A 24,903-nucleotide genomic window follows, 5' to 3' on the forward strand; every position below is an offset into this window, starting at 1 on the left:
TATTACATGCTACCTCCTTCATTTTTGGATCATTGAATAATACAGTGTTATCATCATTTATTGCTTCTTAGATCACACCCATATTATCTTGCCATAAAAAATCGGCTGATGCATCTTTTGAATATTAATATTGGCTAAGATTAACCCAATCTTACTAGAAAATATAGTTGTATAAATCTAGATCTAAATTTTGGGTAAAACAATTTGGCGCCGTCTATGGAGATATTCTTAGCTAATCTTTTAGTTTCCATTAGATCTATAACCCATGTGATTTACTAACCTAATGAGCCACAAAGCTTTTCTTTTTTTTTTGCTCATATAGAGATTTTAATGGTAGGTAATCAAGAAAACGGAACAAGGGCGACAGATGACATCCCCAGTAACCTCATGAACACAATCAATGAGAGCTATGAAATACTGGGCGACGATGTGACGCCCACTGCCTCCCCCAAGCGCGAGAGGTCGCCTCCCCCTTATTGTAGCACAACGAAATCGAAAGGAAAATGGCCTTCCATGTCCACACAAGAGAAGGGACGCCATGTGCCATGAAGAGGCTCTCTGAAGCATGGTTGATCGATACCTTAGTGAGTGTGCTCAACAAACAAGCTTTATGCATGACGGCAGAAACCACGAGAGCCCACATGGTATAGTGAGGAGACGAACAAGGCGATAAACCAGATCATCTAACGCCGGGTACAACTCACAATGTTTCTAACAGTGCAAGTGACGACGTCCTCGCCATTGTTTTGAGAAGAATGGAAGAAATTGAGAATGAGAATAAAACGCTCAGATACTAGATGAAAGAACACCAAGAACGAGTCGACAAGATATCGGGTGACCCTATTTTATCAACATTTATTGCTATTTAGATCACACCCGTATTATCTTGACATACAAAATCGGTTAATAACCCTATCTTACTAGAAAACATATTTGTTTAATTCTAGATCTAAATTTTGGGTCAAATATTTTGGTGTCGTATGTGGGGATATTTTTAACTAATCTTTTAGTTTCCATTAGATCTACAACCCACGTGATTTACTAACCTAACGAGCTACAAAGTTTTTCTCCTTCTTGCTCATATAGAAATTTCCATGGCAGGTAACCAATAAAACGGAATAAGGGCGGTACGTGACATCCCCAGTAAGCGCATGAACACTATCAACAAAAGCTATGAAACATTGCGCGACGATGTGACACCCACTGCCTCCCCCGGACACGAGAGGTCGACTCCCCCTTATTGTAGCACAACGAAACCAAAAGGAAAATGGTCTTCCACGTCCACAGTAGAAAGGACACCACGTGCCATGAAGAGTCTCCTCAAAGCATAGTTGACCGATACTATAGTAAGTGTGCTCAACAAAAAAGCTCCATACACGACTGTAGAAACCACAAGAGCCCACATGGTGTAGTGAGGAGACGAACAAGGCGATCAACTAGACCCTTTAACGCCATGTATAACTCACAATGTTACTAACAGTGCAAGTAATAGCGTCGTTGCCACTGTTGTGAGAAAAATGGAAGAAATTGAGAATGAGAACAAAATGTTCAGATACCAGATGAAAGAACACCAAGAATGAGTCAACAAGATACTGTGCGCCCCTATTTTATCATCATTTATTGATACTTAGATCACACCCGTATTATCCCTTCCATACAAAATCAGTTGATGCGTATTTTGAATATTAATATTGGCTAAGATTAATCTTATCTTACTAGAAAATATAGTTGTTGAAATCTATATCTAAATTTTGAGTCAAACAGTTTGGCGCCGTCTGTGGGGATATTCTTAGCTAATCTTTTAGTTTCCATTAGATCTACAACCCACGTGATTGACTAACCTAACGAGCCACAAAGATTTTCTCCGTTCTGCTCTTATAGAAATTTTCATGGCAGATAACCAAGAAAACGGAACAAGGGCGGCATGTGACTTCCCTAGTAACCTCATGAATACTATCAACGAGAGCTATGAAAGACTGGGAGATGATGTGACACCCACTTCCTCCCCCAGACGTGAGAGGTCGCCTTCCCATCATTGCAGCACAACGAAATCAAAAGGAAAATGGGCTTCCACGTCAACACGGGAAAAAGGACGCCACGTGCCATGAAGAGGCTCCTCAAAGCATGGTTTACCGATGCCTTAGTAATCGTGCTCAACAAACAAGCTCCATGTACGACTATTGAAACCACGAGAGCCCATACCGTATAGTGAGAAGACAAATAAGGTGATCAACCAAACCCTCTAATGCCAGGTATAACTCACAATGTTACTAACAGTGCAGGTGATGGCGTCCTCACCGCAATTTTGAGAAGAATGGAAGAATGGAAGAAATGGAGAATGAGAACAAAACGCTCAGATACCAGATGAAAGAACACTAAGAAGGAGTCGACAAAATACCAGGCGCCCGTATATTATCATCATTTATTGCTACTTAGATCACACCCATTCTGTCCTGCCATACAAAATCGGTTGACGCATCTTTTGGATATTAATATTGGCAAAGATTAACTCTATCTTACTAATTTTCACTTTGTTGATTACATGATTAAGCTTAATTTTGCTTGTCATCAATTGTCATACATCTCAAGTATTAGTAGGAGGTTTGCCTAGAAACAACCACCCTCGAAAGATTGCGTAATAACTCACTGATCGAGCGCTCTTGTGCGAAAGATGAATGGGGCTAAGCGATCCTGCCAAAGCTGTATGATGTCAAAATACATCAGCTAGGATATTTTACCACTCTTTCCAGTATTTTTCGAAAATACATCAATTAGGAATAGAGAATATATATCAAAGAAAAGTCTAACTGTTTAAATCAATTTTTCCATTGCTATTTAATACATTTTGGATATTCACATTAGTTAATTAGGTAAAAGTGCGAAAAGAGAGGGATTCGAACCTTTGGTAAACAGTAAAAAGGGATGCCTAGTGCACAAAGCATCCCGCGTTCACGCAGGATCTGGGAAGGGCCGTACCCTAGGAGAGTATAATGTAGGCAGTCTATCCTAATGCAATCATCAACAATTGTTTGGTTGTTGCTCCAAGGCTTCCCTTCTCGGTAAACAATAATATTCTCTTGATATTGACTTCTTGAATTGACAGAAGCCCACTCTTAGGATTAGGGGAAAGAAAACAAAATAGTATTTTGTATTCCATTATCAGCGGGTACTTCATGTTCCTTTCTGTCTACTTATCTTCAATGGACAAAAAGAGTATAGACTCTAGTATTCATCTATTATTGCAATAGTTAGCCTTCATGCTATTCTCCATCATGCTAGAATCAGTGATAGGCCATAAATCAGTATTCTCCATCGTGTGTTTTATGACTTGATCAGTATTTATATGTTATGGTGTGCTTCATTGTATTATGTAATAAAATTACTTTATATGATTTATGACACCTTCGTTTTTTATGTTTATATTGTTATCTTTATTATGTATACTTTACGTTTATATTTGTTATGTTAATTATTTTTACATATAAATATTTTATATTCATTACACAAATGGATTCTCACGATAAAGAAATAATAAAAATCTAAGAAGAAAACACATACTTTACCTAGATCAAGTCAGCTTCCTCCACCTACACCAAATATGAGCCCTCCTCATATGCCTCATCATCCTTCCATCCCAGCTTCACAGTCATCTGACTTTTTCAAAGTCTCTCCCCCATCTAGCTCGCTTCAGTATTACTCCATGCCTTCTTATGATGGCTCAGCTTCGACCGCCATAAATTTTATACCCACACCTCATTTTCCAGCTTTTTATCCCTGTGATCATGCTAGTTAGTTTGGTGGCTCACCACCGATTGTATTCCCGAGCCATCATGGTAGCCAGCATGGTGGTTCATCTTTTGTGACTCATACATCGCCCACTCAATTATCATCTCCATCATCATCCACTCCAAGTATATCGAACTTGGATATTGGAGGCTCTCACGCAGTTGCATCCCCATCTACCAGTACTTCTACAGTTTGTTGGTAGTATGAGACAGTATACTAGAGGGACTGTACAGTACAATCATCTTCATCGCTGATTATTATTCCCCATGGCGACGGATGAGTTTTCCTTCAATTTTCTTTTAAATTCTTTCAAAAAAAATTTACATATAATGAATTTAATGACATTTTATATGTTAAATTAAATATAGGTTTTGCCATCCTTTCAGGTGCACATATGGTGATGGAATCTGTGAAGCCATTTTTTCATAAGCCATGGAATTCCTGGAGACAGATACCGTACCAGATCAGAATGCATATGGGGCAAAAATTTAAGGTAAGAATAAATTAATTTTTATTAATACTTATACTCATCGTCTAATATTATTTATTCAATTTTGCAGGTTAGGAGCGTATGGCAGCCTACACATGAAAATCAGGTAAATGAGAACTTCGAGAAGAGAGTAAGCAGATAACAGATTCACATCATGTTGCTTGGAGAGGTGGCACCAGGCCTGATTGGATATGTAAAGATATCTGGAGTCAGCTCTTGGCGAAGTAGAACACCCCTGAGTGGAAGAAGAAGAGTGAATAGGCAAAGTTAAGCAGAGCTTCTATTAAGGGTGGAGTGTCGCATACTGGAGGTTCTATTAGTTTTGAAGCGCATCGTTTGAGAATGATAATTTTATTATAAAATATTCTTAGTTTTACAAGTATGCAAATTGAACATATATATATATATATATATATATATATATATATATATATATATATATATATGTGTGTGTGTGTGTGTGTGTGTGTGTGTGTGTGTGTGTGTGTGTGTGTGTGTGAGAGAGAGAGAGAGACTTATGTTGAGGTCTTTGCGGAGGCCCACAAGAAGGACGATACAAGAGAAGGATGGGTCGAATCGCGTGCATCAGAGACATTTGTATGATCCCAACACCAACACTATATTATTTTTTTCTCTTGGTTTATTTTATTTATATAACGTGTATTATTTTTATTTTAGGATAAGTATCATATTGATCTTGATGCATGGCGACAAACTCAGCCTGAAGGAACTCAGCCGGCCTTGGAGGATATGACTGCAATTTAGACACAGGCGGCTGGTGGCGTGAATAAAGGTATAAATATTATGTAATTATCTATTTTGGTATTAGTTTGAAAGTTGCGTGTTTGTTTTCCTACTTCTTTTACTTTCTTTTCTTTATTTCTTGTGAAAATAATAAATAAAGGTCGAGTCTACGGGATTGGAGTACATCCATCCTCCAGTCTTGCACCAGCAACATTATTCACTGGGGCATCAGTTTCCCAAAAAAACAAGGAAGCTATGCGTCAAAAGGTTGATCAAATGTCGCAAGAATTTCAAGCAACTCGGGTTTTGATCCAAAAATTATTTTTTTTTAAAAAAAGCAAGAAAGGACCTACAATGGAGTCTGAGTCTAAGTCTGAGGAGGAGACTGACGGTGTGCTTGGTATAACGGAAAATATTTTTCCTGGAAAACAATTGGTAATTTTACTCATTTTTTGGTGTTTGGTACGCAAATTAAGGAAAATAACTTCTGAAGAGTATTCATAAATAATTTGGATACAATAAATATGAAGCCATAAACTTTCGAACCAACAAACTTTCGAACCCACAAATTTCATAAACTTCTTAACCGCTAAACTTTTGAACCCGTAAACTCTATAATTTATAAACCCGCAAACTTCCAAACACATAAACGTCTGAACTCATAACTTTGAAACTCGTAAAATTTCGAACATGTAAACTGAAAAATAAAAAAACAAAACTGAAAATATAAAAAAATTATTTTTTGCCCCGCGGAGCGGGGCGGTGGGGGGCAGAAAAACTTTAAAACAGAAAACAGAAAAATTGAAAATACAAAAAATAAAAGTAAAAAAAATCGCAGTGGGAGGGGAGGTTTGACGGGTTTGGGGTGGGTAGGGGCGCAAAAAAATGAAAACAACATAAAATTGAAGTTGGAGAGGGTTGGGGTTAGATGTGAAGGTAGGTGGAGTTTTTGAAAAATGTTTTCCTAACTTTTTCTAGGGAAATTATTTTCCTCCAATTTCAGGAAAATATTTTTCAAACTATTTTGTGCAACCAAACAGTGAAAATGGAAAAATATTTTTCGTAAATACCAAACACATCCTGATTCTGAATAGGCTACTCGAATGTTTTAGAGTTGAAGTTAGAAACATATTTAATTTATGTTGTTTGATAGCTGGTTGAATTGTTGTAAATATTATTGTTTGTTTTGTAGTAAATATTGGATTTGGATTGTTATATTAGGTTTTTTGTTGGTTGTTAGGTGTTTGGTTGGCTTTTTTATTTGGCAGATGGCGTAACTAAAAATACAGCAGAATTCTGCTAAAAATGCCCAGATTTGCGACTGAATCAGTCAAAAATTCACCAGAAATTACCCAGATTTGCGACCGATTCAGTCACAAATTGAGAATTTCTAACAAAATCTATTTAAGATTTGCGACTAAATTAGTCGCAAATGGAGAATTTCTTAGATTTTTAATTAATTAATACTCAATATTTACAACTGTTTCAATCGGAATAATTAATTAAAAATTAATTTTATTTTTTAATTTTCCGACGAAATCAATCAAAACTTTTAATTTGTGTTTATTTTTGTATTCTGGTCAGCGACTAAATCAGTCGCAAATTTAGCGGCTAATTCCGTCGCAAATGTCTTAAATTCAAATGTCCCCATATTTTTGCAAACTGAAAGCGTCGCAAATTTTTGACTGATCTGTCGCAAATATATTGCGATCACGTGTTTCCAACTGACACTTTTCAGTCGGAAAAACATCGACCGATTCCGACCGATTTCCGACCGATTTGACGGTCGCAAATTTGCTTCTTTTTTTTGTAGTGAATAGTACAAAACTCGAAAGAGAAATTATAGTAACTATAAACGATCATATTATTGTTTTATTTCAGCATTGCAAGAATTGTACAATCCTTCGATCAGGTGTGAAAGACTAGGTACAAAATCTTAAAATAAAACTAAAAGTCTGCGGTAAAAACTATAGCAAGACTTTTGTAGGAAGAAAACCATAGCACCACTCCTCCGGGGGCCAGATAGTGAAAAGCCAAGAAATGCGGCCTTTGGTTGAGGCTCAAGATTACTAGAGGGCTTAGAGGAAATTATTTAGAACTCATTGGCCCGACTAATCTGCATTGGCCAATATTTAACCCATCACATGACTAATGGAAGTTGACTTTGGCTTGGTAAGCCATGCCTACGTGCCAATTAGAAGGTGCAACATTAGAAGCTATAATAGTTTCATGATTTGTGTAGGAAGTGAGCTTGAACGAAAGAGATTGTCCTGAAAGTGTTGCAAATGCCTGGTATGATGCTCCCCAATTATGGCTCATTTTCATCCACCCTGTTTTGCTTCCCTTCACCCATATGCTTTCCACGTCGCCCCCTCCAGCGACGTTCATCACGTATACCAATAACCAGTAACCGTTTCCTTGGAATGCGAACCGAATCCCGCCTTTCTTAATGCAAGGTACCCTGCAAATCACAAGAAAGTAACACCATATTAATTAGAGATGCAAGAAATAATGCAAGGTTAGCTACAGAGGTACAAAGTTCAAATATTAAGGAGTTTCTTAAAATTACATGACTTGAACCTTTAACCTACTGGTTGATTATTGAGGTGCTCAACCACTAGAGCAATCTCACTCGTCCTTAATATTGATTCTTAAATCTTGATTTAACTTATATATACTATCACTGTAAATAATGTTTATACTTTTTAGTGTAATTTATACGTAACATACCTGCGGTACATAACGGGGACAATGCCAGCTTTCCATTGAGCAATTTTCATGAAAGCAGGTTTAGCCATGTCAAAGTGCTGACGTGGAGGGTTGCACCAGCCACCATGGTTGGAGTCTTGGGCCCAATTGGGTGGGCAGAGATTTGTGGCTGTAACGGTCGTAAATCCTTTGTAGCAAAATTTAGACTTCACACATTGTATTTGGAAGCATTGCCCACATGAATATCCATTGCTAAATAACACTGTGCTCAATGCTGCAGTTGCTGTTCCATAACCAGAATTGAACAAATTCCCATATCCACAAGCTCCACCTGCAATAACGAGTCGAATTAGTTACTTGAAAAATAAGATAGATTACCTGCTACAATAAGTTAAAATTCATTGACTGTCTGATTTAGTTTGGAATCGAGGGATAATTGATTGGCTAGTGTAACGCACCCATTGTCTCAGAAGCAGTCTCGTCTCCATAGAACGTGGCATAAGCAAGCTTCCAAGGCATGGCTTTAAACTTAGGGGTGGTATAGTAGCCAGAGGCTATTGCTTGGTTAATAAGTGCCATTGTCGCAATGAGGAAGAAACTCAATATCCATCTGCAGATGAAAGATGCCATTGTTGCTTGTTTCCTAATGTTTCACTTCAGAAAATTTTGTTATGGCTTAATTGACTTGTAACTTAATTAGGCCTTTTATAGTTTGTGTCTTAAGGTATAACAAAATGTAGCCTTCGTGCCCCCACGAACATGTTAGGCTATAAAGTCAACTTTTTCGTTATAGAATAGAATTTATTTATCTTTATACCACGTAACCAAACTACAAGGTTTGACATTTAATTTGCTTTTGGCAACGTGCGAGCAGGTTTTATGCTATTGTGCTTAGCCGTACTGTTTGTTAGATTCATTTTTTTCCTAACAATAGAAATGTTCTTAGAATGTTGGCGAACATTGAACTAAAAAGATAATTCTAAATTCTATGAATTTGATATGATTAGTTGCATTGGCCATCCGACAAACAACTTCAAGAAATCTTGAAGGGTAGAAGGAATAACTAATTTAAAAAATAATAAGACGAGGAGAGAGTTTGGTATGCATGGATACGTGGCAAGTAGAAGATGGAAATCAGATAAATTCAACGGCAGAATCAATCATTTTTTTTTTTTTTGAAGATAATTAATTATAGCCAATGGCGGATCTAAACTTTAAAAACTCGAAGTTCTGAGTTGAGAGAGTGAATTGTAAAATGTTTATCTGAAGGTTTCGTGCGCAGACATAAAATGGTGTGACTCTAATTTTCTGAATCCGCGCACTCATGATTGGATCCACAACTGACTCTGCAAATTATTTTGGCTATTATGTGGCATTCAAGAAAGGGAAACTCAGAACAGGGGCGAAGCTAAATTTGTTGTTAAGGGGTGGTCAATTGATAACCCTTTGTCGATATATAGGTAAAGTAATAGGTTTTAGCGGTATATAACATATACTAAACACCCTTTATAAAGGTATTTTTTTCACTTCTTTCAAGTTTGAACACTCTTGAGGAAATTTCTGGCTTCACCACTGACTGACAAAAACAATTTCAACTCTATTCAAGATGATAATCTGAATCAAAACACTCATAAGATCACCTGTGCTTACAGAGTGTTAAACTTTGCCTGTGGTATATACATGCATAATATACATTACTTAACTACATATTGACATGCTGCAAGTTGCAAAGCATCCCCCATTTAACATAGGAAAATGGTATTTATTTTTACAAATTGCCCTCAAAATACCCATGATATGATCTCTCTCCCATGCAGTTGGTGTTAGTGCAATCTGTTTGCAGATGTCTCACACATAGAATCGCCCTGCATTTTACAAGTAATGTTTTAAGAAACCAGGATGGTTTAACAGTTACCATCATTCCATACCACCAAAACTACAAAGAAAAAACAAGATCCGATATGAATGTTTTAGAACTTCAGGAGACAGTAGTAAGTATTGAGTCCCACATCGGCTAAAGATGGGTAACTTGGACTCCTTACATGATAGTCTAGGCAATCCTCATCTCATGAGCTAGCTTTTGAGGTTGAGTTAGGCCCCAGATCCATTTATCATGGTATCAGAGTCAGGTCCCCCATGTTGGGCCCCTAGGATAGAATCCTCACCCTTTGAGCTAGCTTTTGAGGTTGAGTTAGGCTCAAGGTCCATTTATCATGGTATCTGAGCAAGTCCCATCTCACTATTTACCCAATGTTGGGCCCCCCATCTTATGTTGTCGATGCTCCAATTTGTCCAGTCCTAGTCGTGGGCGTGCAGGGGAGAGTTGAGTCCCACATCGGCTCAACATGGTAACTTGGACTACTTATATGGTCTTGAATTTTACTCACCTCATGGGCTAGCTTTTGGGTCTTATGGAACAAGCGCCATTCAACTAACATCTTTTAGATTGAGAATTTAGTATAGAAAAGAACTATACATAAAGATGCCGCATTCATTAATCTCTCTCAGTACTTCACAGCCAGTAAAGGTCCAGAATTGGTGAAACTTTTCAAGTGGTATGCATGTTATGTGGAAGTACTACTTCTTAACCTTTAGATTCTATTTTTGAAGTTAGAACAGTGGAATCACAATTTTGTTGACAAAACAAGATTTACTGCTACTCAACTTATTCTTGTCCTAATCAATAGAGGGTAAATAGTTTAGTTTCTTAAATCTGATGTCAGGAAAGAACTAGGCAACCAAAAGTCCACTCTCATCTGCAGACCGTCTTGCAAACTGGTCATTAACAGTCCTCTCAGAGGACAATAGAGCAATGAAGGGTCAGCTTCTTTACATCTATATGCTTTTTAGATTTGGCGTTGCGTTTATACTCTGTCTCGAACTGTTAAGTTCTCAATGCAAACAAGCAAATAAGCTCATTGGTTTGAATAATGACATGGCTAGAAATATATATAGATAACTTGTTTTTTGTTAAAATATAATCATCTTATTTTATCGTTGTTAAGTAACAATAAAAGAGAATATGTACCTAGACTCATGCACTGCTTCCTTCCGGCAATGTGATTAAACGTGTGCCAGAATCATAGACCATATCCGTTCCACAACTGAAAAAGATTATAGCATTGGTTAGACTATGGAGATATAAATAAAGTAGAGAATGATGATAAGTTTCCTTAGAAGACACTTTTCGACTTACTTTGCGCATTTCACTTTGTTAGTGTTACCTCCACTAGACACAGATAGTATGGTACCGAAGAAGGAAGTGTTTTCTGTTCCACAATTCGGACAGGGGCCCTGAAATTTAAGCTTATCACGCATTAATTTCAAATAAATACAACCTTTACATCATCATAGAGAAAGCTTATGAACTTATACCTTCAAGATCAGAAAATCTTTAATGATAGCATTTGTAATTGTAAAGGATAGCCACAATATGAAGGGCAAAGCAGCAAACCACGTGAAAATGAAACTGAATGGCTCCGGAAGCTGCAAATATACGAACCACAGATTATCTTTAGTTTTGGAGAGAAAGAAAAAGGATCAGAGTTAGTTTTTCCCAGGAATGGCGAAGAATCATTAGGACAAGCAGAGACAATCATAGACAGATTTAGAACTAATTTTCAAGGAACCAGTTGAATTCTTATTTCCAATATGTGCATGAATACAAATATAGGACCACATATGCAGACTTTGCACAAGAGTAATAGTAATTATTAACTCCTCTCACAAAGATTAGGCGTAATTACCAACACCACTGGTACTTCAAATCCTTTTGAGAAACTAGTTTGAACTCCTAATTTACCATATATTGCCTCGATCAATACATTCAGAGACATTCTGCTATGCTATTTCAAATCCATCTAGAATCGCCTCCCATGTTAGTATTGTCTCATGCTTTGAGATATTCCAACTTCGTATCACTTTGCTAAAGCTAATGAACGTTCACAAGTTTTTGATCAGGCTAATGCAGAATATTCTGCACTTAATCACTTTTACTAGAGAGAAAAAGAGAAGAACCAGGCAAGGGAATGATATATATTTACCTCCAAAAGATAGGTGATCTCAAATCCAGTGATATCGTCGAGGAAGAAGAACCTGTAATACAGCAGCCAAATAAAATATATTAAAGAAAATTGGGAGTGTTGCTTTATGAACTAAGAACACAAATAAATATGGTGCTATCTTTTTGTCTTCCCTTTTTTGACACGAAGTGTGAAGATCATCAAGATACAAGCAAGAAAGTTTAAGAATGAACTTATAAAATTGATGGAAACATTAGGGTCAGGCGGAAAAAACTTTAAGAGAGAGCTAGTTGTCCTTATTTTTGAAGTCGGTTGTCTGCGTTTCTTCTTCTTTTACTATCTCAAACTACGGTCCCGTTCCCAAGGAATAAATGTCACATTATAAACACAGATGCGAGAAAGAACAACCTTCACACTTTCTAACACAAGTTTTCTCCTTTTCTTACTTCCTAAAAGCTCAAAAGTAAACATTTTTTGTGAAGCAATTGTGAAGTTGTACTGAGAGAGAAAGAAATGCTACTCACAATCCAAGCGCAACAACAGCTGCGGGGACATTTAGCAAGAACATCCTCAGATAATCTACATAAAGGTCACTATAAACCTGCAGTAAATTTGATCAAAGGCATAATATGAGTATACATAATGGCAAAAATGTAGCACGTCCTCATAGTGCAGATGGAAAAAATGAAGGACAAACCTTTCTACTACGGAGACTGCACCGTGGACCCTCAACCACAATATCACTGCCATCCATCTAGAAATTAAGAGATAAAAATACAGAGAATTTAGAAAAAGGCATAAGAATAAGATATTTTAACAAAGAAAATGAATAAGAGAACAAGAATAAGTAGCAATGTATTTCTGGTATGACCATTCCACAGGGACAATAAATAGAAGAATAGCTTTTATTGTGATAATCGAATAACCCCATATAAGTTGCCAGTCACACATAAAATTAGCCGATAAGAAAAAAAAGTACCGGATAATTTTTTATATTCCAGAATCTGAGCTTACACCAAGTAATCAGTCTCTTTATTTAACCAACAGGCAACAATGTTCAAAATAACAATTACTTTGCTCTTACTCGTTGTTATTTCTTTTTCTTTTGATGAGTAAAGGTAAATTTAATAATAAAATTCAGTAGGAAAATTATACTCTTCTGGTGTTTTATATACCAAACACTAATATATAAGAACATGATTGACCAATGGGAAAGCACCTTAAGTTTCAACTTCAGCTTGTCAAACTCTTGGTCTGTCATAATCGGATTCCCAGATACATAAGCCATAGAAGCTTCCAAAAATCTCTGTTCATCAGCACCTACATAGAGAGGAATTGGTATCGCTTAAGCTACTTAAGGGCACATAATGATGTCATACAAACACCATATTGTGAAAATTTTGAAAATTCAAAATGAAATTGTTCTATACTTAGCATGACAACGCTGCTCCCTTCCCACATTAATTCTTCCTTGAGGTTATCAAATTCTTCATTTGACATGATGGCCTTTCCTTCATAATAGAATGACTAGTATAAAGCCAAGACAAAGCCATTAGGTTTTGTTAGATGGGGGTGTGAGAACTAGCAATGCAGATACATAAGCCTCAATCTCAAGAAAAGAAAAAATATCAAGGGAATGGAATAGAATAGCTGGACTTCATTACTTGTAGTGCTTGAAGAAACTCTTGTTCCATTTCCCCCATAGATTTCTTCCCCTTTCCGTCAATGCTACAATACTGCAATATTTTACTGTCCTCATCCTCTTGGACCTGACCTGAAAGCCAAAAATGAGGTTATTATGAACGTAAAATGGTATTGGACACCACTCAAATAAAGAATTTGGATAAGATGCAAAAGTTAAAACAAAAAAGAAACAGAAACCTCTACAAATATTATTGCAGTTTCCATGATTCACCCTTCGTTAATTATGGACATGGACCTCCTCTTTATTACTCCTTTTTTTTTCAAACAAGTCAATAACTCTTTCTTTGTCTCACCACTGTTTTGTGTTTTACTTGTATTTAAAGAGATATATATACTGAACCCAAGTAAACTTGAAGGTGGTTGAAGGCTTCATTGCATGATTGCATCTATAGTTGAAGGCGCAATGAGGACTTTCATTTTTATAAGGCCATGAATATAGAAAAGCTACTATGGGAGGATAATTAGCAAATCTTTCTTGAACTCAATTCGATGGAATTGTTTGATCTTAAAGGGAATCTTCTATAATTTAACACGTGAGGGTTTATTTCTTGGTTTTGTCCAGTAATTAATATCTCGATTATTTTTAGATAATAGTAAATAGAATCAACATCTGCGTAAACACCTCAACGAACTCATGTGAACACTCCTCTGCCCGAGGACAATCTCTCAAATACACATGTTGATGTTGTTGACCCATTTTTCTTTTCTTTGTTGATTCCTCTCAATGAAATTTTCCATGTTGCATTAAGTTACTTATAGATGTATGCATGCTGTCCGGGAACACTTTGCGGTGAAAAGTAGAGTATACTGGGGCGCTTGAGAGAACCATGTTGAAGGAACTCGGGAATATGACGCTGTAACTTCCGGAGAAGGGCTACTTCCTATCTTTTTATTAGGAAAGCGGCGCATACTAGGGTTTTAGGCACAATTGTCAATTTCTTTTACTCCTGTTAGATAATTAGGTCGACAGCGAAACACTTTTCTTTGCAGCTACCTTGCTTCACTATAAATCGATCACCGAAAAAGGTTACTGCAAGACTGGATGGTATTTACTTTTGGAAGCTCCCCTTATATTCTCTCAGTCGACATAATCTTGCTATTAAAAAGCCTGGCTGGAGGGTAATTGATCAGAGTTACTCCACTTAAAACTGTCATCACATTTGGCCTACTGGATCACTTCATATCAGCTGAAATATCTTAATACATTATAGTTATTGAGATTGGTAACTCATTTTAGTCTTATTAGCATATATACTGTCTGTCATAACCATCACATTAATCTGTTAATTAACTTATATAGTGTTTCACAATCTACAATCCTGGGTCTCTCAACTGTGGTTTTACAGCTTTCTGAAAGAGAGAACCTGAATTTTTCTTTTAGGCCATCACTACCTTATACTGAAACAGAATTTGAAGTAAAGCCTATCTTCCACTATTTTGTATTATGAGAATTCATCATAAATTGGATAGTTTGGGACCAGAAATGTGAGCAAGCTCACACGGGCGATCATATATACTTATCTGGTGACATAATTCTTATTAGCATACATAATTTCTGTCTTAGCTATCTCATTAATCTAGCTACTGGAGATCAGGCATCCGCTTCAAACCTGGCTGGTGTTACTTACACAGTGTTTCACAATCTACACGCCTTTACGGCTCTATGAATGAAAATCAGACCTTTTCATTTAGGCCAATAGTCCATCTCGCTGAAACAAAATTTGAATCTTGAAATGTGGCATTAAGCTAGAAATATTGAACTTCTTCACTCTCACAAGACCTGTTAGAAGTAGTCTATTGAAATGCTCTTTTTCTGATAGCAAGTAAATAGAACTAATTCTTGAAGAGAGTCTACATTTACAATAATGGTGGATAGAGGCGGAGTCAAAATTTCAACTTTATGGCCTCTGGATTTTAGAACGACGATTTCAAGTGCTAATAACTAGGTTCTACATTTAATACTTGTACATATTTAATGAAAATTTTAACACAAATACATTATTTGAACAAAAGCTACTGGGTTCTGCCGAATCCATAATCGGGCTTCTAGCTCTGCCCCTGATGGTGGATAGAGGGCGGAGCCAAAATTTCAGCTTTATGGGTTCTGGATTTTAGAACGACGATTTCAAGTGCTAATAACTGGATAGTAATTTAATATTCATACATATTTAATGAAACTTTTTTCACAAATCCACCATTTGAATAAAAGCTACTGTGTTCTGCATGAGCCCGTAGCCGGGCTTCTAGCTCCGCCCCTCAATATTGGTGGATAGAATTAAGATATTTGGTATAGCCAAGATGGTATTTTTGGCCAATATCCCTAAAATAAACTAAGGAATTTGATCCCCAGTAAGATTTTCCAGTAACCATAATAATTAAATAGAACACAAGATGAAAACTTAAAGCCTAACCTGGCTGATCAGTAGTGGCCTTAGGGGAGAGAACCAACAACCTTTTTCGAATAGATAACTTTCTGCTGGCACCAAAAGGGATCAATGGCAGCCTTGGCGAAGAAGAAGAAGAAGAAGATGAAGCAGCAGGTAGTGAAGCAGAAAAAATTGGTCTTTTAAAAGGGGCATGAAAAAGCCGAGAACTTGTCATACTGAACCCAAGTTTGGTCGCCATTTAAATTTGTGACGGCCAAAATGGTGGTGGCAAATGTGAAGAAAAGGGAGTAAAAGGAGCAAAACTGTGAGCATTGTGGGAAAATCTTGGAATGTGATGGTTATGGTAGAGGAGAAAGAGTGGCAACAAATGAGAGCAATTCAAGATAAGGTTAATGTGTGGAGGGAAATTAATTGTTTTGTGTCTTTATTTACCCTTCAACTAAATCTTCTTCTCACTTACATTAGTTATTGATGTTACAAAATCTGCCATGTCAGCTTCCTGTGGTTCAACACCAGAATCTAGGAACCTACGTTTGCTTGACACGTGGAGGCTTGTTCTGCTCACGTGTTTGTCACATGGGATTGTTTGCCATTTGAATTCTCGTGCGTTTGGTCCCCCTAATGTTTGATTTTGGTTCTCAGTTCTCACAACATCGTCCTAAACAGTAACCACAATTTTCAGTCCTTTTCAAATTAAACTTTAAAATGAATATTTAAAAAAAAAGAAAATCTGTTTCGAAGAATGATGAGTACAATGCTCAAATTTGTTTCTAAAGTTTTAAATGAAATTTATATATTGAGAAATCAGAACACATACAATTTTGTAATTCATAATTTTTTTTTTATAATATTAGAAATAGTAGTTCCTAGTAAATTAGCACAGTGAATTTTTTCAATTTCCTACTAAGATAGGATAGTGAAAATTGTACTGAAGGGAACATTCAAAATAAAATAAAAATATGAGCATGTGAATAAGGGGAAAGGAAAAAGATGAGAAGGTGTTACGCTCTTATTTGAGTTGTGAATATTACAGTTAAATAGCGTAGGTTAGAATTGCAACCATTGGCTTCTCAATATTTTTTTCTTCAAATTTTTGTAAATAGCATTGATCTTCATTTGTTTACTCCTTAACGTTGACATAGAATAGTACCCAATGCGGGATTAATTAATCTCGAGATTGTTAATCTCAGATTAAAAAATTCAACCAAACACAAGATAAGTTAATCTCGCATCTAACCTCAGGATTATTATTCCTTATTACACATACCAAACGACCCCTTAAAATGTAACCATGTACAATCGGCTCTGAGACAAGATAACTACTAATGATAAAGTAATTAATAGTAATGTATCAGCATTAACCAAAATGTATAAACCATTTATAAGGCTTTCTTAACATATTTGATAATTTTCCCGCATTATATACAGCCACATCTAATACTCCATTTATTAACAATTATTAGAAACCTTTAACCAAAACCAGGTTAGAGCTATGAGTCAACGTGCATGCTTGGTTGTTGAATTCTACAGAACATAATATACGTGATGTCTACAAGAGATTTTAATTAAACTTTACTTTCCAGTCAACTCAAGACAACCTACTTATTTAATTTTTTCCCCCCATAATATAAACCTCAACTATATAAAACACCAAAGTATAATAAATTGGGAGAAAGATCTAAAGGCAAGAGAGAATTTAATATTCATACAGAGATGATGGTGAGTTTGCAATTATTGGAATATATATTTTGTACAACAAGAAAGAGCTACTGGCCTTCTTTATTATAAGTTTTTGTGGTGAGTTTTGCAGAATTATATTATATTCTGGAGAATGAAAGTAAGTTCAGTGCACTCACATCACTATGAGCTTCGATGCTAAGTGCTAGTTCAAGTTTAGGCCATTTTTAAAAGTGTTTTTAAGCTAAATGCTTAAAAGTTACTTTTATTCGGCTAATCCAAACGGGCTCATAGTACCCAAAGAAACTTTGAGTGCGTGACATGGACAGATTAAAGGGAGAGGGAGGCTGCTTTATTTTGTTTCTATATTTAAAAAAATAAATTAAAAAGGAATTATTACACAAAGAACCGATTAAATTTACTATTTACTTTTTCAAGCCAGTATGTATAAACTATACATTGATTATACACATATTATTTATGAATTTTACATAGGTTATACATTTGCCGGAGATTTTTAGTTTACGGGCAAACCCATTGTTGGAAACCTTGAACCTCGTTTTTGGCTCAACATGTTTCTTTCTTGCATAGAAAGTGCCTTGGACACGTTGGAAACTATTCCTTTGTTGAACTATATAAACTCTAGTGTAAAAACAATTTGATCTTATTGAATTATTACATCCTAACTACCCTTTTTACCATCTTACCTGCATACTTTATTATAAAAGTTTCTGGCATTGGACTTTCAAGTAACTTGATAATTATTGTATACTCCCTGTGGTCCCATATATTAGTCATTTGGCAAATTGAATGTTTTAAAACATCTTAGAAAACAAGAAGAATTTTTTTTTTTTTTTTTTTTACTTTTCCCCCCAAATTTATTCTTACTGTTCCAACAATAACAATAACCCAATATGATCCCACAAGTGGAGTATAAGGAGGGTAGTGTGCACGCAAACCTTAACTCTACCCTGGGGGTAAAGAGGTTGTTTCCGATTGATCTTCGGCTCAAGAAGATGAAAAGAAACAATAGAACAGTAACAACAACACCAATTGTTACTGTTCCAATTAATGAATTGTCAATTAAGTGAGGTATAACGAGAGATCAAGGGTAATTTAGACAAAAACACATACAATTAAGGCTATTAATATTTTTTCTAAGGAGTGCGCAAGAACTTTAAAAACATATTATGTGGACCTGCGATAGAAAGAATTAAACTAAAGCAAGTATGTCAATGAAAAACAGTACAGGGAATAAATATGGAGCTGCAGTTCCCAGCCACCAGTCGTTTGTGTCTAAAGATAAACTCATAGAATTGTGTCCCAACCACCATTCTAGTCCTGGCATCGAGATCTCTGAGGTAAAACTGAACTAAAAACCTTAACCAAAACTAGGTTAGATATGAGTCACGTGCATGCTTGGTTGTTGAATTCTACAAAACATGCATGATATATCTACAAGAAATTTTAAGCTTTACTTTCCAGTCAACTCAACAGAACCTACCCTTTTTTCCCATCCATATATAAACCTCAACTACAGCATCAAACTATAATAAAAGGGAAAGAAAGAAAAAGCAAGAATAATACAGAGATGGTGGTGATAAGTGCAGTAGTTCCAACTCCTTCAAGAGTTGAAAGCTTGGCTAAAAGTGGAATCCAGGCTATCCCTAAAGAGTATGTGAGGCCACAAGAAGAGTTAAATGGAATAGGAAACATATTTGAGGAAGAGAAGAAAGATGAAGGACCTCAAGTACCGACGATTGATCTGAAAGAAATCGACTCAGAGGACAAGGAAATTCGCGAGAAATGCCACAAAGAGTTGAAGAAAGCAGCTATGGAGTGGGGTGTTATGTACCTTGTTAACCATGGCATATCAGATCAGCTAATTGATCGTGTCAAGGTTGCTGGAAAGACCTTCTTTGATCAACCTGTTGAAGAAAAGGAGAAGTATGCTAATGACCAACCCTCTGGCAATGTCCAAGGCTATGGCAGCAAGTTAGCAAATAGTGCTTGTGGTCAGCTTGAATGGGAGGATTATTTCTTCCATTGCGTTTTCCCCGAGGACAAGTGCGACTTATCCATCTGGCCTAAAATCCCTACTGACTACATGTAAGCTTCTTATAATTTCATAATTGCAGATTTTTCAATCTTTTTTTCCCTGTAACGGTGGTGTCTGGGTCAGCCTGTGCACACCGCGACTAATCCACCGATAACCTACTACCTCCCACCAGCTTAGGTGCTGGATAACTTTGTTCACCAAGGGTTGGCAGATAGGAAGAGATCACCTAATGTTTTTTGTTTATGCTAAAATTTCAACCCTGGTCTCTAGGACTTTTACTGCTTCACTGACCACTAAACATTTCCAACTTGCAGTCCAGCAACAAGTGAATATGCCAAACAGATTAGGAACCTAGCAACAAAGATTTTGGCAGTGCTTTCTATTGGGCTGGGACTAGAAGAAGGAAGACTAGAGAAGGAAGTCGGAGGCAAGGAGGACCTACTGCTTCAAATGAAGATTAACTACTACCCCAAATGTCCCCAACCAGAACTAGCACTTGGCGTTGAAGCTCATACTGATGTGAGTGCACTGACTTTTATCCTCCACAATATGGTGCCTGGGTTACAACTTTTCTATGAAGGACAGTGGGTAACGGCAAAGTGTGTGCCTAATTCCATAATCATGCATATTGGGGACACCCTTGAAATCCTAAGCAATGGAAAGTACAAAAGCATTCTTCACAGAGGGGTTGTGAATAAAGAGAAAGTAAGAATCTCATGGGCTATTTTCTGTGAGCCGCCAAAGGAGAAGATCATCCTTAAGCCCCTATCTGAGACTATCACTGAGGCTGAGCCACCTCGATTCCCACCTCGCACCTTTGCACAGCATATGGCCCATAAGCTCTTCAAGAAGGATGATCAGGATGCTGCTGCTGAACACAAAGTCTCCAAGAAGGATGACCCGGATTCTGCTGCTGAACACAAACCCTTCAAGAAGGATGATCAGGATGCTGTTGTTCAGCAAAAAGTCCTCAAGGAGGATGAACAGGATGCCGCTGCTGAGCACAAAGTCTTCAAGAAGGATAATCAGGATGCTGCTGCTGAAGAATCTAAATAGCTTCTCTTGTTGTCACTCTGATGGTTTTATGTGAAGAAATTTTCAAAAATTTTATGCTTGTCCTGAAGTCACAAGTGATCCATGACTTTGTGTCCTCTGCAATGTCTTTATTTAGTAAACATATCTGTTAAATTTCAAGAAATATTATTCCCTAGTATAGGAGCTACACCAGTTTTTGTGCATCCCCTGGATGCTTTCATCAATAAAACTACATTTACTTCATCGACAAAAGAAGAAACATTATCCCCCTTGGTCTAAGATGCTGCATATGGAAATAACCATTACCCCCCCACCCCCCACCCCCGGTTCACTCACGCACACACACATACATCATTTTTCTCATGTTCAGCATATTTCTTTGGAGAGTAGAGTGATCGTCAAAGTTGATGCAGAAACTTAATGAAGTTTACCACAGCAGTAAATTTCACATGAGGGAATGTATACTTACATGTTGAACAGAATATTCCATTATTCATATTCAATTTGTGCGCGCAAGGGTTTATTTGAAAAGAAAGCTTCTAAGTTGTAAGTAAATAGCTCTTCAAGTGCTTCCATAGACTCAGGAGTTAAAACAGCAAGATGTGGAGACAGCACCACATTATCCAACCCGAACAATTCCTCCGGCACATGGGGTTCATTTTCATAAACATCAAGACCAGCACCTCCAATCTCACCTCTCTTCAGAAACTCCACCAATTCCTTCTCATCAACGAGCGCCCCTCGTCCAACATTTATGACGATACCTTCCTTCCCGAGGGCAGTCAGCACCTCCTTGTCAATTATGTGGTGTGTTTCTTCCGTTAAAGCACAACAAAGAATCAGAACATCACTGTTAGTGGCAAGATCATGAATATTAGAATGGAAAGGAAATGGAACATTAGGCTTCATCCTTCTCGAGGTGTAGGCGATGCTGCAGCCAAAGGCCTCTAGTCTCTTACTAACCCTTGTACCGATGCTCCCTAAACCTACAATCCCCACTCGTTTTCCACCAACCTGTTTAAGAAAACCACAACTACATTACCAGCTCAAGTAGCACATTAGTGAAACCATATAGAAAATATACATGAGAATATCTTCATTTTACTTAGTTCACAATTTACAATATCTTATTGAACTCAGTTTGATACCTGCTTAGTTTTTAAAAGAAACATAAGACAATGACACACTTTATAATCGTTACTGTGTTAAAACAAAAATCAGAAAACAAAACTATTAGAAGAATAAAGAAATCTAGAAAAAAAAACAATAAAGAATCAGAATTATTCCGAGTCCACAATTTTCTTGTGTGTCCTTAAGGAATTTTAACCCCCTCACACGTTGCCAAGGTAATGGATTAAATCCTCTCAGGATAAAGCGGAATAAACCTTCCTGCAACAGTGGCAATACAAACTGCAGGATACCAACGAACTCAAAGAACGGAGCAAAATCACACTTACGAATTTGAGAGAGAGACTGCGAATTAGGATGCAGTGTATTCAGAAAGAAAGAAGTTCTGGGGTGTTTTTCGTGTGTAGAAAATGGAGCCTTGCCTCAGAATTTATAGACAATTATTAGAAGAGGTGTATGGAAAAGGTGACTTTTCAGAAAAATACGCTGCCTGTCGCGGTTCTACCGCGACCGCGGTCAGACCTGTCGCGGTTCTACCGCGACCGCGGTCAGACCTGTCGCGGTTCCACCGCGACCGCGGCAGAATCGCGGTCAGATAGGCTCACTGAATCTTCAGCAAGATTCTGGCGTATTTTCAACAGTGACTTGGCATTTAATTAATTATTAAATAATTAAATAAATTTTGTCCAAAAAATAATCTCATCGATCATTTGACAAATCCAAATCCAAAACCGAGCCGAGCGACGACGGCGGCGCGAGGGTTCATTCTCTTTTAACTCCTTTTAAGAGCTTTAAGAAGTGATTCTATATATAAGCACACAAATGTGGTTGTCCCTCACCAATGAGGGACAAAGTGCAAGACAAAGTGCAAGACAAAAGTTCACTTCTTCAAATTTTTCATTTTCCCTCCATTTTATTTCCCTACATTTCCAATTCACACTTCTTCTACTTTAAAGCCCAATGACTTAAAGTACAACACACTTTTCAACTAAGTTGATACTTTGGAAAAAGTACAATCTTGACAATAATCAAATCAATGGAGTATAAAACATTAAAACTCATTGGAGAAACAGAGAATCTAATTTTTTAATTAAAAATAAAGAGAAACAGGACCTGATCATGAATCATGAAGTTGTTCCAGTATGTAGAAAAATAATACTGACCTTATAACCGAGAGGACTCAACTCTCCTATGACAGGCCAAGAACCGGCACGAACAAACCGGTCAGCAGCAGAGATGCCACGTAGGACATCAATCAAGAGGCCGACGGCGTAGTCAGCGGCGTCATCGGAGAATGAATCTCCAGCGGTGGTGACGCGGATGTTACGGCGGCGACACTCGGCGAGGTCAAAGTGGTCAAAGCCGGCGCTAGTACCCACGATGCACTCTAAGGAAGGGTAAGTATTCAAGGTTTCGGAAGTTACCGGACTGGGACCCACACAGAGCATGAGCCGAACCGAGCTGGAGAGGTGGAGAAATGATGGGTCGGATTCGTCGAACGGGTTGAGAATTCTGTAACTGGTTCGGAGCTTGGACAAGAACATGGTTTTGAACCTCGGAAGGCGATGGAGAAGAAGTAGCCGTTGATTGGTCGTTTCCGGCGAGCCGGAAAAAGACATCTTCCCAATTCCGATAACAGATTTTGTTTGAGTGTATAATGTGATGTCCTATTTTGTTATTTAGAGCCCGGAAAAAGACATTTTGTTTTTCCACCAAGCATTAGGTACCAAAAAGCATGATTTAAAAAATAAGCAATTAGTTTAGATAAAAGTGCTAAAATTAATAATAAGCAACCGAAGAATTGGGTATACGAAGAGTTTTGTTTAAAAAGAATTATTTTAGGGATAGAATAGTAAATATTTTGGTCAAACCTAAAGCGCTTATAAGCTGAAATTTGATAAGTTGGGGGAGACCAACTTATGACTTTTGACTTATTTTTGGCTTATAAGCACTTTTAACTTTACCAAACGCGTAAATAAGCCAAAAAGTGTTTATAAGCCAGTTTGACCAGCTTATAAGCTTAGCCAAACACCATCTTATATAAATCTATATATCTATATAAAAGAGGGACAAAAGATGACTTAGAAACTAGGATTACTATTTATTTATTTTTTTAAATTTCTGCCGTTTTTCTTTATTAAGTAATCTATTTAAAAATTGAAAAGTCATTTTTAAAAGTTATCTTAACCGAAAAGACACTTTTAATTAGGGGTGTTCATGGTTCGGTTTGGATCGGTTTTTCTCTATAAAAAAAACCAAACCAACTAAGTCGGTTTTTCAAATATTAGAATCAAACCAAGTAAGTCAATTTTTTCTGGATTCGGTTTATGTTGGTTTTTCGGTTATTTGTCGGTTTTTTCTTAAATATAAGACATACACTATCAAACACATATTTTGGCGACCACATTTTCAACGTAACACTATCAAATCAATTGCACTTTGAGAAATATATTATTTACCAAGATATATTGATGATAATTGAATCAAATAGTGATGAATAATTTAAGGACTCAATTAAAAATATATTATTTTTAACATGAAATAGATTCTTATACTTAACAAAAGAAAACTACCAATTAAACTAGAATGTAAAGGTAAGAATTGTACTAAAAGAGCAAACGATTAATATTTACTATAAATTTTTTAAAACTTTGTATAAAAGTATACATATATATAGGTGTAATAATAAATTTAAAATAGCTACTCCTATATTCGGTTTGGTTCGGATTTTTTTAATTAAAACCAAAACCAAACCAAATTTGATCGGTTTTTAAATTTTAAAACCAAAACCAAACTAAACCAAACCAAAAAGTATCGATTTTTTTGGTCGGTTTGGTTTGGTTTTCGGTTTGGTTCGGGTTTTTGGATTTTATGAACACCCCTACTTTTAATAATCATCTTAATTATGCCTCATCATCTTCCGTTTCATTATTCAACGGCAAAGGCCCAATTTTTTTTTTTGTTGCAACCTTGCTCTTTTCCTCTTCCTTCTTCCATTTGCTAGATGAAATTCTATCTCTCTTCGTCTTCTTTCTCCAAAATTCCCCAGGTAAATCCTTTCTTTTTTGATTTGAGATTAATTAGTTCTGTTTCATGTTTCGTTGATGTTTATTATGATTGGTCAATTATTAGTTAGAACGAACGTGAACACTTCAATGCTAA

General features: G+C 36.7%; 4 protein-coding genes across 4 annotated transcripts; 1 reads left to right on the top strand and 3 right to left on the bottom strand.

Moving 5' to 3' along the window:
• Positions 1-6,884: 6,884 nt before the first annotated feature.
• On the bottom strand, positions 6,885-8,684 carry LOC107778115 (expansin-A18). Its single transcript, XM_016598314.2, has 3 exons — positions 8,188-8,684; positions 7,751-8,060; positions 6,885-7,481 (listed from the first exon to the last, which is right to left on the bottom strand). The coding sequence occupies exons 1-3, from the start codon at positions 8,357-8,359 to the stop codon at positions 7,169-7,171; spliced, it is 795 nt and encodes a 264-aa protein (XP_016453800.1). The 5' UTR covers positions 8,360-8,684; the 3' UTR covers positions 6,885-7,168.
• A 622-nt stretch (positions 8,685-9,306) lies between these two features.
• Positions 9,307-16,240, bottom strand: LOC107778116 (PGR5-like protein 1A, chloroplastic). Its single transcript, XM_016598315.2, has 11 exons — positions 15,867-16,240; positions 13,416-13,525; positions 13,182-13,278; positions 12,971-13,071; positions 12,449-12,505; positions 12,276-12,352; positions 11,773-11,824; positions 11,105-11,215; positions 10,926-11,023; positions 10,758-10,833; positions 9,307-9,594 (listed from the first exon to the last, which is right to left on the bottom strand). The coding sequence occupies exons 1-10, from the start codon at positions 16,078-16,080 to the stop codon at positions 10,764-10,766; spliced, it is 987 nt and encodes a 328-aa protein (XP_016453801.1). The 5' UTR covers positions 16,081-16,240; the 3' UTR covers positions 9,307-9,594; positions 10,758-10,763.
• Positions 16,241-19,068: 2,828 nt separating this feature from the next.
• ANS2 (leucoanthocyanidin dioxygenase-like) lies at positions 19,069-20,860 on the top strand. Its single transcript, NM_001325254.1, is given in 2 exon segments — positions 19,069-19,628; positions 19,893-20,860. Coding segments are annotated over 2 exon segments (1,260 nt in total). The 5' UTR covers positions 19,069-19,110; the 3' UTR covers positions 20,635-20,860.
• A 196-nt stretch (positions 20,861-21,056) lies between these two features.
• LOC107778119 (glyoxylate/hydroxypyruvate reductase HPR3) lies at positions 21,057-23,427 on the bottom strand. Its single transcript, XM_016598317.2, has 2 exons — positions 22,905-23,427; positions 21,057-21,627 (listed from the first exon to the last, which is right to left on the bottom strand). The coding sequence occupies exons 1-2, from the start codon at positions 23,358-23,360 to the stop codon at positions 21,103-21,105; spliced, it is 981 nt and encodes a 326-aa protein (XP_016453803.1). The 5' UTR covers positions 23,361-23,427; the 3' UTR covers positions 21,057-21,102.
• Positions 23,428-24,903: the final 1,476 nt, after the last annotated feature.

The sequence above is a fragment of the Nicotiana tabacum genome, chromosome 1 (genome assembly GCF_000715075.1).
Source record: "Nicotiana tabacum cultivar K326 chromosome 1, ASM71507v2, whole genome shotgun sequence".
Taxonomy (NCBI): Eukaryota; Viridiplantae; Streptophyta; class Magnoliopsida; order Solanales; family Solanaceae; genus Nicotiana; species Nicotiana tabacum.

Bases quoted from the DNA above. Each gene is read 5' to 3' on its own strand.
- LOC107778115 (XM_016598314.2), bottom strand. From the start codon at position 8,359: ATGGCATCTTTCATCTGCAGATGGATATTGAGTTTCTTCCTCATTGCG. The intron at 8,061-8,187 runs GTGCGTTACACT...TCGTTATTGCAG, and splicing joins GACTGCTTCTGAGACAATGG to GTGGAGCTTGTGGATATGGG. The intron at 7,482-7,750 runs GTATGTTACGTA...TGTGATTTGCAG, and splicing joins GTCCCCGTTATGTACCGCAG to GGTACCTTGCATTAAGAAAG.
- LOC107778116 (XM_016598315.2), bottom strand. From the start codon at position 16,080: ATGGCGACCAAACTTGGGTTCAGTATGACAAGTTCTCGGCTTTTTCAT. The intron at 13,072-13,181 runs GTATAGAACAAT...CTCTCTATGTAG, and splicing joins GAGCAGCGTTGTCATGCTAA to GTGCTGATGAACAGAGATTT. The intron at 11,024-11,104 runs GTATAAGTTCAT...CTTAAATTTCAG, and splicing joins AAGATTTTCTGATCTTGAAG to GGCCCCTGTCCGAATTGTGG.
- LOC107778119 (XM_016598317.2), bottom strand. From the start codon at position 23,360: ATGTCTTTTTCCGGCTCGCCGGAAACGACCAATCAACGGCTACTTCTT. The intron at 21,628-22,904 runs GTCAGTATTATT...TTTCTTAAACAG, and splicing joins TGAGTCCTCTCGGTTATAAG to GTTGGTGGAAAACGAGTGGG.